Source organism: Adiantum capillus-veneris, chromosome 18, assembly GCF_014529385.1.
Source record: "Adiantum capillus-veneris isolate H3 chromosome 18, ASM1452938v2, whole genome shotgun sequence".
Classification (NCBI taxonomy): Eukaryota; Viridiplantae; Streptophyta; class Polypodiopsida; order Polypodiales; family Pteridaceae; genus Adiantum; species Adiantum capillus-veneris.
In genome coordinates, this window is record NC_140948.1 from 84,192,454 (window position 1) to 84,210,387 (window position 17,934).

The window sequence follows — 17,934 nt, forward strand, 5'->3', positions numbered from 1 at the left end:
ACTCGTCTACTTGGGCTTGGGCTGGACACTCTTTACAGTCACGCCTATCTCGAGGATGCTCGGATGCAGATTACTCCCCATCCAAGCCTCCCTCGAAGATAGCACGATTAGCTGCTACAGCAGCATCAGTTCTCTCTCGCTCCCCATGAGGATCGTCTCATGGAATATACAAGGACAAGATGGACCCCAATTTCAGCGTCAGAGGAGCCGACTGCGTCAAGAGCTTCAGCGATGCCTCGTGGGAGTAGAGATTGGTCTTCTTATGTTACACGAGCATCACCTGTGTGAGAGCCGGATCAAATGTTGTGGTCAGCTTTTGCGTGGACGGTATGAGAATTTTTGGTCAGCTGCTTTTGGACCTAGAGGCATCTAGGGCGGGGTATGTATGACTATTGCGGATTCTTTGCAGCAGGCCATTGTGGGCAGGGAGATTATTGTGCCAGGCAAGGCCTAGTAGATCACTATGCAGGTTCAGGGTTGTCTTGTGGGCTTCTTGAACATCTGTGCGCCCAATTCGGCAAGTGTCTGTGCAGAGTTTTCGTCTCGGATTGTTGAGTCTCTACCGCAGGCAGAGCAATGATACATAGGGAAGTCACATGTTGGAGGAACCCTCAGACACGATTAGTGGTAGCCATACTATTGCGCATGGAGTTGAGCTGGCAGCTTGGGAGAGGTTTTGTATGACTCTGTGGGTTATAGATGTGTGGCAGCATTCTAGTTTTGCAAGACCCCCTGATAGCCTGGCCTTCTCTCCTTTGGACAGCAGAGTGAGAGGCGTGAATCTATCTCGGATAGATCGCTTCTACGCTAGTGACCACTTCTGTGACTTGGGTGGGACGGTCGGTATTCTTGCAGGGACTTCCTTTTTGGACCATGCTCCACTGATCCTTACAGTGGACTGATTGACAGAGGAGGGGTAGCACAATGCTCCGCATCCCAAAGAGGGTCTTGCTCGACTCAGCCCTTAGAGAGAGAGTGGAGGCTACAGAGAGCTTAGACATACAGAACTCTCTTGCTGACAGAGTGGCCTCAAGACTTTCTCAGCTTAGTTGACTCTTTCTCCAAGAGTCTTTGGCTCCGCTGGCTTTAGTGAGAGAGGAGGAGCAGCGTCTTTGAAGAAGCGTTGCTTCCTTGTAGAGGATGCAAGAGTAGCATACAAACAGTCCTTGGTTGGAGGAGCAATTATAGCAAGCTCCACAGGAGCTTGTCAGTACAGAGAAGAGGTGCCATGAGTTTGCCTTCCATCGACAGGCATCTCAATGGACCCAGGTGGGTGATAGAGTGACGCACTTTCTTTGAGGCATTGGGACCTAGGCATTTGCATGCCAAGGTAAGTCAGTTGAGAAGGCCGGAAAAGTCAGTTCCTTCCGAGCCAGAGGACATACATGTAGTTGCCAGTGATTTCTATCGTGATCTACTATCTGCAGAGCCTCAGCCAGAGTGTCATGATGCATGCAGAGAGCAGGTGAGGACACAGATGCCTTGTCTTGTGACTGAGGAGATCAGCGAGAGGCTTGAGCTGCACACGGCTCTTAGCGCACTCCCCCGTGATAGCTATCCCAGTGAGGATGTCTTGACTCCCAGTTTTTTCTTGGAGTACTGGGAATTGCATGGCTGAGACCTCTGTAGTGCTTTCCAGTACTCCTGCACACAGGAGAGATGCCTGACAGCATGAGTGAGGGTCTAATCTACCTCATTCCCAAGGAGGATGGCTCCTTGGATGAGATTCGATAGTGATGCCCCATCACCATCCTCAACTCAGCCTACAAAACTCTTGCCAAGGCTTTGAGTTTGAGAATTTAGCCACTTTTAGAGAGCATTATACATAGGACCCAGACAAGTTTTGTCAAGGAGTGTAGTATCCTTAACATCTTTACTTTTTGGGAAAGCTTCTGTCCTAGCGTGGCTCCGTGGTGTGGATCTAATGATTCTTCTTCTCAACTTTGAGAAGGCTACGACAGAGTTGACTAGGACTTTTTGGAGGGCACTCTACGTAGGATGGGCTTCTCAAATGCTTGGACTAGAAGGGTGTCAGCTTTGTACAGACGGGCACACAGTCAAGTACTTTTGTAAGCAGGTAGCGGTGATCGTTTCATGCTCACACGTTCGGTCAGACAAGGCTTCCCGCTTTTACCCCTTCCTCTTTCTGTTCCATGTTGAGGTGATGAGCAGGTTTTTGGTTTCACAGCAGGTTGGTTTACGTGGCTTAGTACTTCTTATTTGGGGAGATGAGATACTGGAGGCTGAGTTTGCTGACGACTCAAGCTTGTACTTGGATGGCCAAGAGGCCAACCTTCACAGGTGTGAACAGGCTCTTGAGACTTTCCGTTGTCCGTATGGCGCATTGATCAACTGGAGAAAGAGAGTGGATTTCTCGGTTGGTAGTGCTCATGTGCCCGATTGGATCCCAGGTGAGGGTTTCATGTGGATTTCCCGAGGGACTGCAGTTCGATACTAGTGTTGTTAGGCTGGTTTGGACTTGTCTCCCACGCAGCAGATTGCTCCCGTCCTCCTGTTTATCAGGAGGAAGTTGTTACATTGGAACTCCACATGACTTTCTTTGGCAGGCAGAGTTGTAGTGGTCAACCAGGTGTTATTGGCTACTATGTGGTACATCACTTCTTGCTTGATCTTCTCGATTTCTTGTATTATCAAGGTAGAGAGGCTGATCAATAACTTCCTTTGGTCAAGGCGTGACACTCAGATATCTCGGCCCAAAGTGACATGGCAAGTCATTACTCTATCTTGTTCTCACGGAGGGCTAGGGATCATAGACCCAGCACTGTAGAGTAGAGCCCTTCTTGGGAAGTTCATCATCAGAGGACCTCTTCCAAGTAAGAAGCCTTGGAAGGAGTTTTTGCTTCAGTGGCTTAGGGCTAGGATGCCTCAGGCGCAAGGCCCCTGGCGACCCTCCATTAGATGGATTTTCACGGAGATGCATAGAGTTGGCTTGAGCAGGAGACTGAAGGACCACTTTGTTGTGAGTTTGCTCCGATCTTGGGAGCAACTGCGATAAGGCCGGAGTAACATCAGCCTACTTGCACGGAGGAGTGCCTGAGACAACCCCTTGTTTTCAACCCCATGGTTACCACTTAGAGAGGCCACTTGGTTGGTACTCGGCCTCATGTTTCCTAGGGTCCCATGGCAGAGAGCCCATCACGCTCTCTAGGTGATTGATTACAGTTTTCAAGCTTGTAAGAGGAGCTCCAGAGCTTTCAGCTATACAGGGCATGAGAACGGTGCAGGGCATGTGTGAAGACATCTCAAAGGCAATACCAGTTGAGTGGCTCACACCTCTCGAGTCAACAGCACCTAGATGGAGGAGACTTCACGCGACTCGAGGTTCTCACCTCAATTCGGGCTTTCTCAGAGACTATACCCTCCCTGTTTTTTGAGCTACAAGGTGAGGGATGCTTACACCGAGTTGTAGTAGAGGCCCCGCAGTTGGTAGAGTGTTGTTTTCAGAGGATCCGAGTGGTGGGAATCTGTGGGAGGACTTGTTTCATAGATCTCGACCCAGCAGCTCTGGCGTCTGGCCACTAGAGGCTATGGGCTTGGGAGAGCTGTCCACTAGCACAAGTACAATGGGATCCTAGAGTGAATCTCTAGAGGGACCCTTTCTCCTTTACAGACCACACAAGTGTCCCTTTCTTTCAGTATACTATTTAACTGGGATGTCACATACTGACAGCACACAGAGAGGCTCGTCCTACTGCAGCACCTCATTGGCAAGAGAAGGATCTCACAACTGAGTTCTTGGCAGATTTTTGGGAGAGGTTGTGGGACTCCAGACAGCCGAGACGAGTCAATTTGTTCTAGTGGCTGATTGCACACAGAGCTATAGCAGTTGGGAGCTTGCTTGTACATAGTGGTCTCTCGAGCGCATGTGCAGCTTGTGACCATCTTGTGGAGAGTCAGTGTCATTGTCTTTGGAAATATCCTTTGGCACAGCAGGTGTGGCTCCGTGTTCTTCAGTTGATGCTAGCTCTGTCCACTTCTCGGCAGTACACTTGAAGGACAGCTTCTTGGTCCACTCTCACGGGCCCGGCACTTCAATTTGAGCTATCTTCCACCAACAAGATGATAGTAACGCAGAAGGGTCGACCTATACTCCAGCCTGCCACAGAGCTTACTCTAGAGGAGTGGTACAGTGAGAGAGAGGATTGATTGGAGCTCATCAGCGGCTTGACACTATGGTTCATCTAGCGGGCACGCTGCTTTCGCATCTTGACGCTCGCCCTGTACCACCAGCAAAGACTGTTCGCGATCTTTGCCTAGAGTTGGTCCATACTCTCAGAGGAAAGCTAGAGAGACTCCAAGGCAGCTTCGACCGCATGCGAGAGCGCAGAGAGGATTTCCATCGACTCTGGTGTTCTCGGCCTTTTTTCACCATGGTTCAGGGTGTACTCAGATGGCATTATCGTCCACCTATGTGGATTTTCCCGCCTCCCATTTCTTGATTTAGCCTCATTGTCCATATTCTGTTTTTTCATTGGGAGAGTCCTCCTCTCCATAGCGACTAAATGCTATCTATATTGTATTGATTTTGCATACCTCCGCTTATGACCTCAATCTAACAAAATCCTTTAAAGTCTTCAAGAATCTCTCCAAGAAGAACATCCATTTAGAGTGGACCATCCCACAAATGGCAATCTCCTCAACAAGGTGAAGCAATAGGTGTACTTGGCTAGCAAGGATTGTACATGGGAATGCATCCTCAATAGCACACACTGCCTCTACTGCTAGCTGATGGGCTACTGGTATGGCTTTCACTTCTATCTCCTTGGAGCTCACAAATCTACAAGGCACAAATAATATAGTACATGAAAAAGAATTACATTGTACATGGCACAACATGATATAGTACTTGAAAATAAAACCATTAACTCACAATCTCACCCACTTTGAATATTGCATCCTTCACCTTAGTGTCTCCATAACCACTAATAGTTATTGGAAGTACAAACTACAAACAATAAAACATCTTAGTGAATGTCGACTTATATATATGGACACATAGACACCACAAACTGTTCTACTCTTACCTGAAGAATTTTATGCCAATCATGGGATTTCAATCCCTACAATTGAGTGGAGCCACCCTTTTTGGTTTTTGTGAAAGCACCTTTGAGTGACCGCATATATACCATTCGAATTTGGATGGATGCCATAACATGCTTTGTCCGCTCTTGGTCTGCCTTTAACAGTATCCATGATGCTTTTGGGAGAATTATCTTTTCGCGCTTCCCCATGCGAGGCGTGGCTGAAGGGGGGAGACATCTCATCGCTCTTAAATCTTCCCTAGCACCCGATGAATCCTTCTTTCCAATTATGTGATCCCATATAGCTTGCCTAACATTTTTGAACACATGCATAGGGTCCAACAAGTACTGAATTTTCAACGAAGCCCAATGGGGGAGCGACAAGAAGATAGAGTACCTCGACATACCCTTGGCAGCCCATTGGGAGGGGGTGAGGTACGATGATGCTCCTCCCAATGATTCCCCCAATCAGCCATGTTCCAATGTAATGGCTTCACTCCATTGATAGGGGGAGCATATCTACGATGTGAAGGAGACAGGAAGCGATGGTTGTTGGAATAGATCACCTTCCCAAGAAGAGGAGGTCTCTCTGTCACAAGGGAAGGGCCACAAGTTGGACACGCACTATGTCCAGATGTTGACAGTCCTGCAAGAGGTAAACAAACGTTACACATGAGATGATAAACCTAAAGCAAAGAGTACACTTAACATGTGCATACTTACAAGATACCTATCCAAATCCTGGGTAATCATGCATGGTCCACATGAGGATGCACTTGATGACAGCTTTGCGGTCTCGTGGTGGCCGTGAAATGTCAATGACATCCATGTCTCTCCATAGATCTTGAACTCTGCACCATCTCTGCTCTTCCATCTATACTCTTCTGCCCTCTTCCAACAAGCTCTTCAATTCCACAATGTATGTTTTATTGTTATGTTCTTGATTTTTACACACTCATACACACATATACATACACACTCACAAGTTAACACGCATACAAATACACATACACATGCATATAAACACAAACGCACATATGCATACACAGACTCACACATACACATGCATGTACTCATACGCACACATATACACGTACAAACACAGATACGCACACATACATATGTTAATTTAAGTTATGCATTAGTATGTACATACACTAATTAGTGTGTGATTACACACACTAATTAGTATATGCATATGCCAATGCGTGCACTAATTAGTGTTTGCATTACTCTAATGCACACACTAATTAGTGCATGATTACACACACTAATAGTGTGTTTACATACACTACTTAATGTGTTCTTTACACTCACTAATTAGTGTGTGCATTATTCTGTAAGTAAAGACACCAATTAGTGTGTGCACATGTTAAACATATCACATTTTAATCTTGATATTGATGACATAAACTTAACACTTACTTGCAAAACCTAAACTTCACACACTAATTAGTGTGTGATTAGTGTGTGCATTGGTCAATGTGATTGGTCAATGCACACTAATTAGTGTGTGTTAACAAATTCACTAATTAATTTGTGATTAGTGTGTGCATTGGCAAATCACATTCACCAATGCACACATTAATTAGTGTGTTCACAAGTGTGACTGGCCAATGCGCACACATTAATTAGTGTGTTCACAAGTGTGCATTGGTCAATGTGATTGGTCAATGCACACACTAATTAGTGTGTGTTAACACACTAATTAGTGTGTACATTGGCCAATGCAATTGGCTAATGCACACACTAATTAGTGTGTTAATTAATTGGCTTGTGCACAAACTAATTAGTGTGTCCATTGGCCAATGTGATTGGGCAATGCACACACTAATTAGTGTCTGCATTGGCCAATGCACACACTAATTAGTGTGTGCACAAGTGTGATTGGACAATGCACACACTAATTAGTGTGTTAAGTTTCGGTTTTGCAAGTAGCTGTTAAGTTTATGTCGCCAATGTCAAGTGTTAAGTTTAACATGTGCACAGACTAATTGGTGTGTCTTTACTTACACTAATTAGTGTGTGATTCTAATGCACACACTAATTAGTCTGTGCATTAGTGCACGCATTGGCATATGCACACACTAGTTAGTGTGTGTACTCACACACTAATTAGAGTATGCACATACTAGTGCATAACTTAAATTAACATATGCATGTGTGCGTATGTTTGTTTCTATGTGTGTGTATATGTGTGTGTGTATGAGTGCATGCATGTGTATGTGTGGGATTGTGTATGCATATGTGTGTTTGTGTTTATATGCATGTGTATGTGTATTTGCATGCATGTTAACTTGTGCGTGTTTGTATGTGTGCATGAGTGTGTAAAAATCAAGAAACATAACAAAAAAAACTATGCATGTGTGTTTGTGTTTATATGCATGTGTATGTGTATTTGCATGCGTGTTAATTTGTGCGTGTGTGTAAAAATCAAGAAACATAACAAAAAAACATACATTGTGGAATTGAAAAGCTTAACGTTGGGAGAGGGTAGGAGAGTATAGATGGAAGAGCAGAGATGGTGGAGAGTAGAAGAGTAGGTAGCAAGGGTGTAAGAGCTCAAGGTTGTGAGGTTCTTGCTTTCGGCTTCTGTGAAGAAGACGATGAAATTCAAAAATTATGGTTTTGAACTTCACGAGGCACGCGGGTGTCCTTATTTATAAAAAAGTTTATAAAAAAAAAATCCGCACCTATTATCGTAAACATTACCGTGACAGTTACCGAAGCTATTACAACGCCTATTACCGCATTGCAATTTCGGTGCAACCAGAAAGAATAACACGTTCTGACATTATGACCTTTGATTTTCAATATCTTTTGGTACTATATTTTTGATGAAATATATATAGAATGAAATGCTTCCTAGTACTTTGAAAATGACATAGCTACCTAAAAGTTTTGATTACCATGCATTTAAGATCTTTCTTTTTACTTTTTGCTGATATTTTATTAACCTTTTCTTTTGTAAATTGATTTTAATTAGTGTATATAATTTATTAATGCAGATTGTTTGGGATGATTTTGGACCGTCCACTGAACCGGATAGATCACGATGGTTGGCCGAGCGATTACCATGCCCATACGTGCGGTGCAAATGCGTCATTGCTCGCCTTCGAGGGATATGTTTGAGTCATGTAGAAGATTATGGACTATGGGACGATCCTCGCAAGCGTGCACAGATGGAAACAAACGATCCGTAAATTGTAGCGGCTATTGACGTCACCCCTCATTGGCGTGTGGTTGTGGAGGAAGGGAAAGGAGGGTGGAAGAACGCATGCGCCAGGAATCCCTTAGAGAGGAAAGAAGCACATCAAATCAGTCAACTGCTGCTCCCTCTACGAGTGACCACGTCCCATCTCCTTACGTGGATGCAGAAGACGACCATTTGCATAGGGATTAAAGCAAGGGATGGTGGTACAAAAAAAGGACCAAATTTTTTTTTCCACCTTATTGGTACCACTGAAAAAGTGGGGGCTGGTAAAATTTTTGTATTTTGTGTCAAAACTTCTCCGACATTCTATTTTGATGTTCTTCTTTTAAAGATGTATCCAATGATATATAATATGATACTAATTTCTTTTATGACTTGGATAAATCGCGTTGCAAAGATTTGTCAAAGTACCATCAAAAGGTATTGTCAAGGACAACCAATTTTGTACCACCATCCATTGCTTTTAGCCATAGAATGGTTGAGGATCTCCTTGCACGAGAGAAGCATGAATCAGAGTGTGCATGCGAAGAAGCTTCCGAAAGAACGAGGAGTGAGATACTTGATTCGACACACATTGCACATTGCACTATATGAGAGATGCTCCTACTCCATTTTAAGGACATCTCTCGAAGTCCTTAACCTTCAGGCAATGTTTGGATGGAGCAATGCAAGTGTCAATCCACTTTTGAAGTATGTATAGAGATTGTGACGGATGCTTGTGGAATGCATAAATTAGCTTTTAATATACTTTCTTCTTGTGATAGGTTGCTAGGAAAGATGCTCCCAGATGGCAATCACATGCCAGAGAATAGAAGAAAAGCACGCGAAGTTGTGAGAGGATTATGGATGGATTATGATCGCATTCATGCTTGCATGAACGATTGTGTGCTCTTTCGTAATGAGCATGCCGATTGTGACACATGTCCATCGTGCGGGGAGTCCAGGTTCAAAGAAGGAATGCAAAGCAACAAAACTCCATGTAAAGTTTTGAGGCATTTTCCACTCATCCCTCGCATCCAACCAATGTTTAGATTGAAGGATACGAACGAGCTTTTGAGTTGCATGCAAAAAATCACTCCACAGATGGTATTATGAGAGTGCCAGTTGACTCACCAACGTGGAAGAACATAGAGGAAACATGGCCAGAGTTCACGGATGAGCCTCGTCACTTGATGATTGGGTTAGCTAGTGATGGAGTGAATCAATTTGGGCACCGTGGAGCACTTGGCCGGTGGTGGTTGTGAACTATAATATTCCTCCTTGGAAGGCAACAGAAAAGGGAAACATTTTACTATCACTTCTCATTCCCGGAAAGCACAAGGTAAAAAAACATGGATGTATATCTGCAGCCTCTTATTGAAGAGCTTCAAGATCTATGGAGAGGCATAGATGTCATTGACATTTCACGGCCACCACGAGACCGCAAAGCCGTCATCAAGTGCATCCTCATGTGGACCATGCATGATTACCCAAGATTTGGAGAGATATCTGGTAAGTATGTACATGTTAAGTGTACTCTTTCCTTTAGTTTTATCATCTCATGTATAATGTTTATTTACCTCTTGGCAAGACTGTCAACATCTGGACATGGTACATGTCTAACTTGTGGCCCTTCCCTTGTGTCAGAGAGACCTCCTCTTCTTGGGAGGGTGATCTATCCCAACAACCATCGCTTCCTGCCTCCTTCACATCGTAGATATGCTCCCCCTATCAATGAAGTGAAGCCATTCCATTGGAACATGGCTGATTGGGCGAAGCATTGGAAGGAGCATCACCGTACCTCACCCCTCCCAATGGAATGCTAAGGGGTATGTCAAGGTACTCTATCTTCTTGTCGCTCCCCTATTGGGCTTCATTGAAAATTCAGCACTTGTTGGACATGTGTTCAAAAATGTTGGGCAAGCTATATGGGATCACATAATTAGCAACAAGGATTCATTGGGTGCTAGGGAAGATAAAAGAGCCATGAGACGTCTCCTCCCTTCAGCCATGCCCCGCATGGGGGAGCGGGGAAAGATGATTCTCCCAAAAGCACCGTGGATACTGTCAAAGGCAGACCAAGAGCAGACAAAGCAAGTTATGGTATCCATCAGAACTCGAATGGGTATATGCAATCACTCAAAGATCCTTTCACAAAAACCAAAAATGATGGCTCCACTCAATTGTATGGATTGAAATCCCATGATTGGCATAAAATTCTTCAGGTAAGAGTAGAACAGTTTGTGGTGTCTATGTGTCCTTATATATAAGTCGACATTCACTAAGATGTTTTATTGTTTGTAGTTTGTACTTCCAATAACTATTAGTGGTTATGGAGACACTAAGGTGAATTTTGCAATATTCAAAGTGGGTGAGATTGTGAGGTAATGGTTTTTTTTTCAAGTACTATATCATGTTGTGCCATGTACAATGGAAATTTTTTTTAGGTACTATATTATTTGTGCCTTGTAGATTTGTGAGCTCCAAGGAGATAGAAGTGGAAGCCATATCAGTAGCCCATCAGCTAGCAGTAGAGGCAGTGTTTGCTATTGAGAATGCATTCCCACGTAAAATCCTTGTTAACCAAGTATACCTATTGCTTCACCTTGTTGAGGAGATTGCCATTTGTGGGGTGGTTTACTCTAGATGGATGTTCTTCTTGGAGAGATTCTTTAAGACTTTAAAGAATTTTGTTAGATTGAGGTCACAACCGGAGGTATGCAAAATCAATACAATATAGATAGCATTTATACGCTATAGAGTTACTAATAAAAAAATGTGGTTTTAATGTTTTCAGGCGAGCATGGCAGAAGGTTGGGTGGTGCAAGAGGCATTTGTGTATGTCTCACAGTATCTCATCACAGTGGATCCATCATTGCCTCGTCTGTGGAGTGAGGAAGAGGATCCTAGAAAGCACTCAGCCATTCCCAGTGGAAAAGGCTTACTGTTGGTCATGGATAGAGAGTTTCATGCCATATTCACCAACTATTGTTTATTCAATGCCACTATCATGACCAAATGGGTCAATATGTACTTGGAAGCTCGTGCAGCTAGAGAAAGGGATAGAGATGCATGGAAGAGGTCGCATGGAGGTAGACGCGCACCTCCTTTTCCTAAAGAGCTTGCAAAATATCCTGATTTGATTCAAGTAGAGTGGATCCATAATGCCATGACCAATGCCAAAGCACAAGGAGAACAAATAAGCCCTAAAGAATGGAAGTATGCGGGAGGATGTTTGCGCAAGGTGAGTGTGTATATGTTATGTATGCATGTATATAAATTGCTTTATGAAATGCGATGTAACCTCTTATGCATTGTGATTGTAGGGTCTCACTTTCAACTCCATTTGGTCCGAAGGCCGACATTTCCGCACCCGTAAGATAGATGAGCGTTGGACCACTAACGATTGTGGCGTGATGGAAAAATTTGACAAAACAACAGATGAGGTCAGATATTGTGGTACTATAGAGAGAATAATCAAAGTGGATTTCATATCTTTTCACAAATTCCTCTTTGAGTGCCAATGGTTTGCGGGTGAGGTCAAAAGACCTGAAAATGGGCTCATTATGGTGGATGCCACCCACTTACATCGGGGAAAAACTGACAACTTGGTGTATCCTAGTAGTTGCGAGCAGGTAATTTGGGCTATGTGCAATCAACTTAAATTAAAAATTCAATATATGTATATCAGCTTATTGTTTGCGTGTGACGTACAGGTTTTTTATGTGCCATGTATATATCAAAGAAGACTTTGGTATGTCATTCTAGTCACGCCGCGAGGTAGATCTATCTTTGCAGAGACGGACATTGAGCCAGTAATTGATCCCATCATACCATCACCACAAGATGTAGAGGAAGATGTAGTTGAAGTTGAAGAAGGTCAGCAAAGCATTGCAACTAGTCATCTTGAGGAGGAGGAAGAACGAGAAAGCGATGATGATTCTACGGGAGATGATGGAGAGGAGGAAGAATCTCTAAACTTGTTTATTGATTTGAATACTATGGGTCTTAATATGTACCCTAGTTCTTGTAGAGATCTTATACAAGATGAGAATTAATAAAACTCTCTATTCTTTTTTTTTTTGGTAGTATATGATTAATTCGTAAATGTTTCGTTATGTGCTACTTATGAATAGTATTTGTAATGGTTTTGTTGTGAGTATTATGATTTATGTAGAGAATTTTTAGAGTGAAAGAGAGATTAAGTGAAGTGAGTATTCTGGAGAGTGTAGGAGTTGTAGTTTGAAAATACATTTTGAGTTGTATTTGATTTAAATGGTAACCCGCAGGAGAGGAGGGGGAAAGGGGGTCTATGGCCTTGGCGATAATGGGCGCAGTAATATACGCGGTAATACGCTGCATGAACAACAAAGCTATTTCTCTCTCCTCATTTTGGATTTCTCTCTCTTGTTTTGCGGTAATGGTCCGCGGTAAACACCACGATCTCTCATAGTGACTTGCAGTTGAGTTTGAGTGACCTAACCCCACAGCTGCATATCACCTTAAACAGACATTGGAACATCAACCTAGACAGGGGACAATGGATGTTCAAGTTCAAAAAGTTGTGGGATAAGACAATTCAACCCAAGAAATCTGTCCTCCTTTGGCTAATCCTCCATAAAGCCCTGTGGATAGGGGAGAAAAGTCTAAATGCAGGGTTATCTACCGGAATCTATTTGAGATGCAAATGAGTAGAGTCTATTTTTCATTTGTTCTTAAACTGACCACAGTCTGATGTCATTCTATCCCCAATAAGAACTGTACTCAAAAAACCACTCTCTTGGAGACAACTTTTACTAGGAGACTTCATACGTATCCTGACCTGCTATTGGAACCTAACGAGGGCTGAGTTCTTATGGATCATTTGAAAATTGAGAAATAGCTATGTGTTCAGTGTGGCTTATCAAGCTCCCAGCCGGAAAGCTCTTTTTGTGGATTTCAATTTGCAAATTTTCAAAGTGAAAATCAATGAAGTCAACATCTACTATCTGAGGAACTGGATTATTAAAGATGCGGAGAAAGCTCATAAGGCAATGGAGAAAGAAGATTGCGAACTTCCCATCAACAAGAGAAATCTATTGGAAATAAGGAACATGCTGGCTGCCAACCATGAAGCATCTTAGGAGGCCTATGAGGCGGTCTCCAAAGCTGAAAATTTCATGGAAAAAATTCAGGACATGATTAATGCCTTGAAGGTTTAATGTGGTCTACAATACGGGCTACAATGTCTCGGATCTGGTTATGGTGTATTTGTTCGGCATTACAGCCAATGTTATGCTATAGTAATTACAATTATGTTATATCTCGTCGGAATTTACAATCAAGTCAAAAATATTGTCAGGACGGTTTTTGTAACAAGGCAGAGTCTCCCTGCGGAATCACTCGGTCATGTGATGGACCATGTAATTTTTGTCTTCTCTCCTTCTCTGTTAATATAAAGTTCACTGCTTTGTTGGGGGGGGGGGGGGGAAGAGCCGGCATTGGCATACTGAGAAGCCTTTGCCCCTTGGAACTTATTTTCCCATCAAACTAGGATAAGTCATTCGAGATCTTCTTTTACGTTCTCCTCTTTACCTAGGTGACTTTCTCAATCCTTATTCAGAAAGGCTTATAAGAAGATTCCTTGAATCTTGAGAAGGAATACTAGAATTTTTTCCCAAAAAAATTTATTTATGAGGCCAATATTCCAAAGTAGGAGAGAGAGAGAGAGAGAGAGAGCAATATTCCGTAGTAGGAAAATGAGTAGGAAGGTGGATGAGCGAACCTTAGTTGCAGGAAGGTGTCAGAGTGGTGGTCATCAGAGTCCATCATTTCCTCGCGGGAGGCACTATAGGAGCTGCATGCTGATGTGGCGTTCTCCATCTGCAGGCCGCATCCCTGCCATCTGGCCCGCTGCAGTTCCTCCACCTGCAATAAAATATCGCTAATCACGGTCGGTCAGCGCTGCATTGCAGCATCATCTTCATTAATGCAGGGACACATAAACTACCTCTTTCCGCAGTTTCTCGTTCTCCCTTAGCAGCTCCTCTTCCTGTCACTCGCCATCATGACCAGATTATTAATTGGCACCATTAATACCCTCACCCATTAATCCCTGCAACCACATCTCTTACCTTCCTCACCGATTCCTCCTTTTGTCTCGCCCTCAGCTGCTCCTGCAATATTGCACATCATCATCCAAAGTCCCGCTACTCCAACACTACGTCTCTCCAGCTCCTTAATAGTTGCTACATTTAAAGATATGCATAATCACACCAAGAGCGCAGAGACATGCCTGCCTTTCCCGGATGCTACTTAGACTGCTCTCCACTTCTCCCTCCAAGCGCACCAGCTCCTCCATCGACAGAGTCTCGAGAGCCGCCGTCTCTCCATTCCTCCTCCTACACCATCACTCTGACAAATTAGGTGCTCGTCCGAGCAGCGCTGCTTTTCTCCTTTTCCAGATGTACATGGGCACTTAGCAAAAGAAATAAAGAATATTACCTTCCCTCTTTTCGGAGCCTTTCCAGTTCCTCCTTCAGATATACCAATTCCTGTCAACAGAAGTCACAACGAGATGTTCATTTGTGCCTTGATTGCCAAAGGAAAGAGGAGAACAAGATGAACTAAACATGAGAAGGATTGTGAGAATGAGCATTTTTACAACTAAACATGCATGCTAAACATGCCACATGCTGTTCCAGATGCTCTAGACAGTGGCAAAGCCTTATCAGACCCCCCTCAAACAAGATGCAAATGGAAACAGAAACCTATTATGTCACTTTAAAAAATTCCTGTACACTTTTAAGGGGTGAATATTACAAATAAATTTCAAAAAAAAAACTTAAGAAACTCGTTGTTGGCCACTTCTTAATCTCAAATACGAGATTGAAGATTTTAACTAATACCGAAATGGATTTTGGAATCACTACAAGAGGCTATTCATATTAGCGACGCTCACACAGCGACGCTCAAAAAAAAATAATCCCGGCGACGCTTATAGGAAATTTGCGACGCTCATAGCGACGCCGACTGGGCTAAAAAAATAACAGAGCGCACCCAAAAACTCAGATCTCAGATCTGAGTTTTTCGGCGCCCTCAAGCAAGGAGCAGATAACGCTCTCCCTCTCTCTCTCTCTCTCTCTCTCTCTCTCTCTCTTTTTCTTCTCCACACACACAGACACACACACACGAGGAGAGGAAGGGGTGTGCCACATGCTGTTCCTATACACTTTTAAGGGGTGAATATTACAACTAAATTAAAAAAAAAAACTTAAGAAACTCATTGTTGGCCACTTCTTAATCTCAAATACGAGATTGAAGATTTTAACTAATACCGAAATGGATTTTGGAATAAGCCCAAGTAGGGTTCCTTTTTTGAATCTCAATTTCACGTGGCATATGGCCAAGACAAATAATGATCATGGCAACGACTCAAAACATGAGTTCTCCTTTCAATGCTCGACCTTTTATTTCCCTGAGAAAAAAGATCCTTTTATTAGCCAATAAAACTGCCCATAGGGCTACAAACCACCTCTAATGAAGAGGGTGGTTTTGGAGGCTCCGTATTTTGCCACCTCTTGCTTTGCAAATTTGCTCGAGTATCTACTTTTCACTCTGCACTCCTCACAATTCTACATTTTCTATGGTGTTTTAATGCATTCTATGGTTTTGTGCTTCTCTAATGTTTTAATTGCAATAGACTATTTTTAAGGGTATTGTATGGTATTCCACGTATGGAATCTTCGAAGAGTCTGAATCGGGCTTACTTCGCCCTTCCATACCTGCTGGAGTGAGACGCATGGTTGACGTATGGAAAAACTATGGTGTCAATCCCACAGATTCATTTTCTTCACGTGGAATATTTCTCATATATTGATGTTAATGAACATGATATCCATCAAGTACGAGAAATACCTGGGTGTGGAGATAACTTGAAGCACTCAACGACACAAGTGAGAGGGACTCTCATAAACCCTACTCCACACTAGCTAAACCGAACTCCATGACACCTTGTGACTAACATGTGCCAAAAACGATCACACCATCATTAACGCCTATGAGTGTCGTAAGAGACGTGACCATGAAAGTGTATAAAAGATCAAGAGTGGACCCCACAATCCCATGATAAGAAAAAGTAACATGTATACTAACCGCTAACCTTTCCCATAATTGCTCCCATGTAGCGATGCCTCACCATGCCACTTGCATCAAAACAATTTGGGCAACAGTGCTGTGCAACTAAAAAGAATCCTTGGTTTTTTTTGGTCAAAAAGCTTGGTGTTGCCTTGGCAACTTAAATCCCTTGCTCGGCATTGTCCTAGTTATACACAATGTGTGAATGAACTACCATGCGACCCTAGACAAGCCTTTGGCAAACACTAGGGTCGATACACCTAGAGTGCTTGCGATGACAAAAACATATTCGAGTCGGTAGAATTTAGGATACTTAAAATTGTCTTGACACACCAAAAAACATGACCTCGTCGTGGAAATAAAGAGCTAAGGGGATGAAAGCACTAAATAATATGCATCCCACTTGGAAAGCTCACCTGGAGCATTAGAAACTGAATTATATGCTAAGGAAAAGTACGATATACTTACCACAATAAAACCTCTCTTGGGAACAAAGAAGATGCCTCACCCAAAATCCTTTCTTCTATTGATCCATCCATTTTCGTGACTTGTAAACTAAATAGAAAAGTACAAGTTAGTAGATATAGAAAACCCCTTGTACTAACCTGTAGACGATAATCCTTGTCTCTATAGCTAAGACTCCCGGCTACCTTCCAACCGCTCGCCAAATCTGACAAGATTGGTTTGAATACTCAACAAGTCACTATGTTTTGTAAATCTTATTTACCACGACATCTTTCCTATGAAATAGCAAAAAGTTGTGGGTTGTGATACACCTAGTGTAAGACTGAGGGAACTGGAGCCTGCAACCCTTCACCCAGCCATTCCCTATATAAGCCTTGCCTTGCTAATAATAGGGCCCCCTTGACCGCATGGCTCCATCCCGGCCCTTGGCCTACCCGGTCTTACGCTAGGCCTGACATTACTCCCCCCTTGGAGAAGCATTTTCTTCCTCAAAAAAAAGTGGCTATATCTTCATAAGAATACTAATGTTTTCCACAGTGGCAACCTTCATGGATCCACTATTTGATTGGAACACAATTCGGAGTTTAATGAAACCAAGTCTAGCATGTTGATTGTCTACATTGTTGTCCCTTTGCAACCGTATTCTATAACCGTCCCATAACCAACATAGTGTGTAAACTCCATTTAGACCCCACATGAGCATACTAAACGAGTTATCACAACAAAGATGTATCCCAAAGAGTATCTCTTTTCACTTTCCATGGAAGTAACTAGCTGACGTAACTCGTTAGCAAAGTATAAGTCTTTGACTTGTTATCGTATCGTATCAAAAAAGAATCCCACCATAACTAGTGTTCAAGGTTGAGAACATGACTCAAACATGAAGAGACTAAACCTAGTCACAAACATGCTTTACCTTATGGCAAGCAAACTCCAACTAGAGCGATACATTCTTTCTAATGGGATTGCTTAGTGCTAACATACGCGCTTTGCATATCCTTGAGCACAAGATTACACTTGTAATCTGTCTCTTCCCTCCGGATTAATGACAATACTGACGTGTGTTTCTCTAGTGTTTATAGATGGTCTTCTAAAATGACTGGTAAACAGGGATCCAAT

The 17,934-nt window shown here is 43.0% G+C and overlaps 1 protein-coding gene and 1 pseudogene across 5 annotated transcripts in view; one reads left to right on the top strand and one right to left on the bottom strand.

Moving 5' to 3' along the window:
- LOC147435960 (truncated transcription factor CAULIFLOWER A-like) overlaps positions 1-17,934 on the bottom strand; it is a 130,725-nt gene that overhangs the window by 53,397 nt on the left and 59,394 nt on the right. The window contains exons 3-9 of one of the 5 annotated variants that reach the window (XM_086488862.1): positions 14,719-14,768; positions 14,510-14,615; positions 14,349-14,384; positions 14,225-14,266; positions 14,000-14,142; positions 5,766-5,946; positions 4,965-5,688 (exon numbers count right to left, since the gene is read on the bottom strand). In XM_086488862.1, the coding sequence (XP_086344988.1) occupies positions 5,635-5,688; positions 5,766-5,946; positions 14,000-14,142; positions 14,225-14,266; positions 14,349-14,384; positions 14,510-14,615; positions 14,719-14,768 (612 nt within the window). In that variant the 3' untranslated portion in view covers positions 4,965-5,634. Of the gene's footprint in view, positions 1-4,964; positions 5,689-5,765; positions 5,947-7,363; positions 7,635-13,999; positions 14,143-14,224; positions 14,267-14,348; positions 14,391-14,509; positions 14,616-14,718; positions 14,769-17,934 lie in introns of those variants that run through there. The other 4 variants (XM_086488864.1, XM_086488861.1, XM_086488865.1 and 1 more) reach the window with 4 other exon arrangements.
- On the top strand, positions 11,457-13,580 carry LOC147435961 (uncharacterized; annotated as a pseudogene).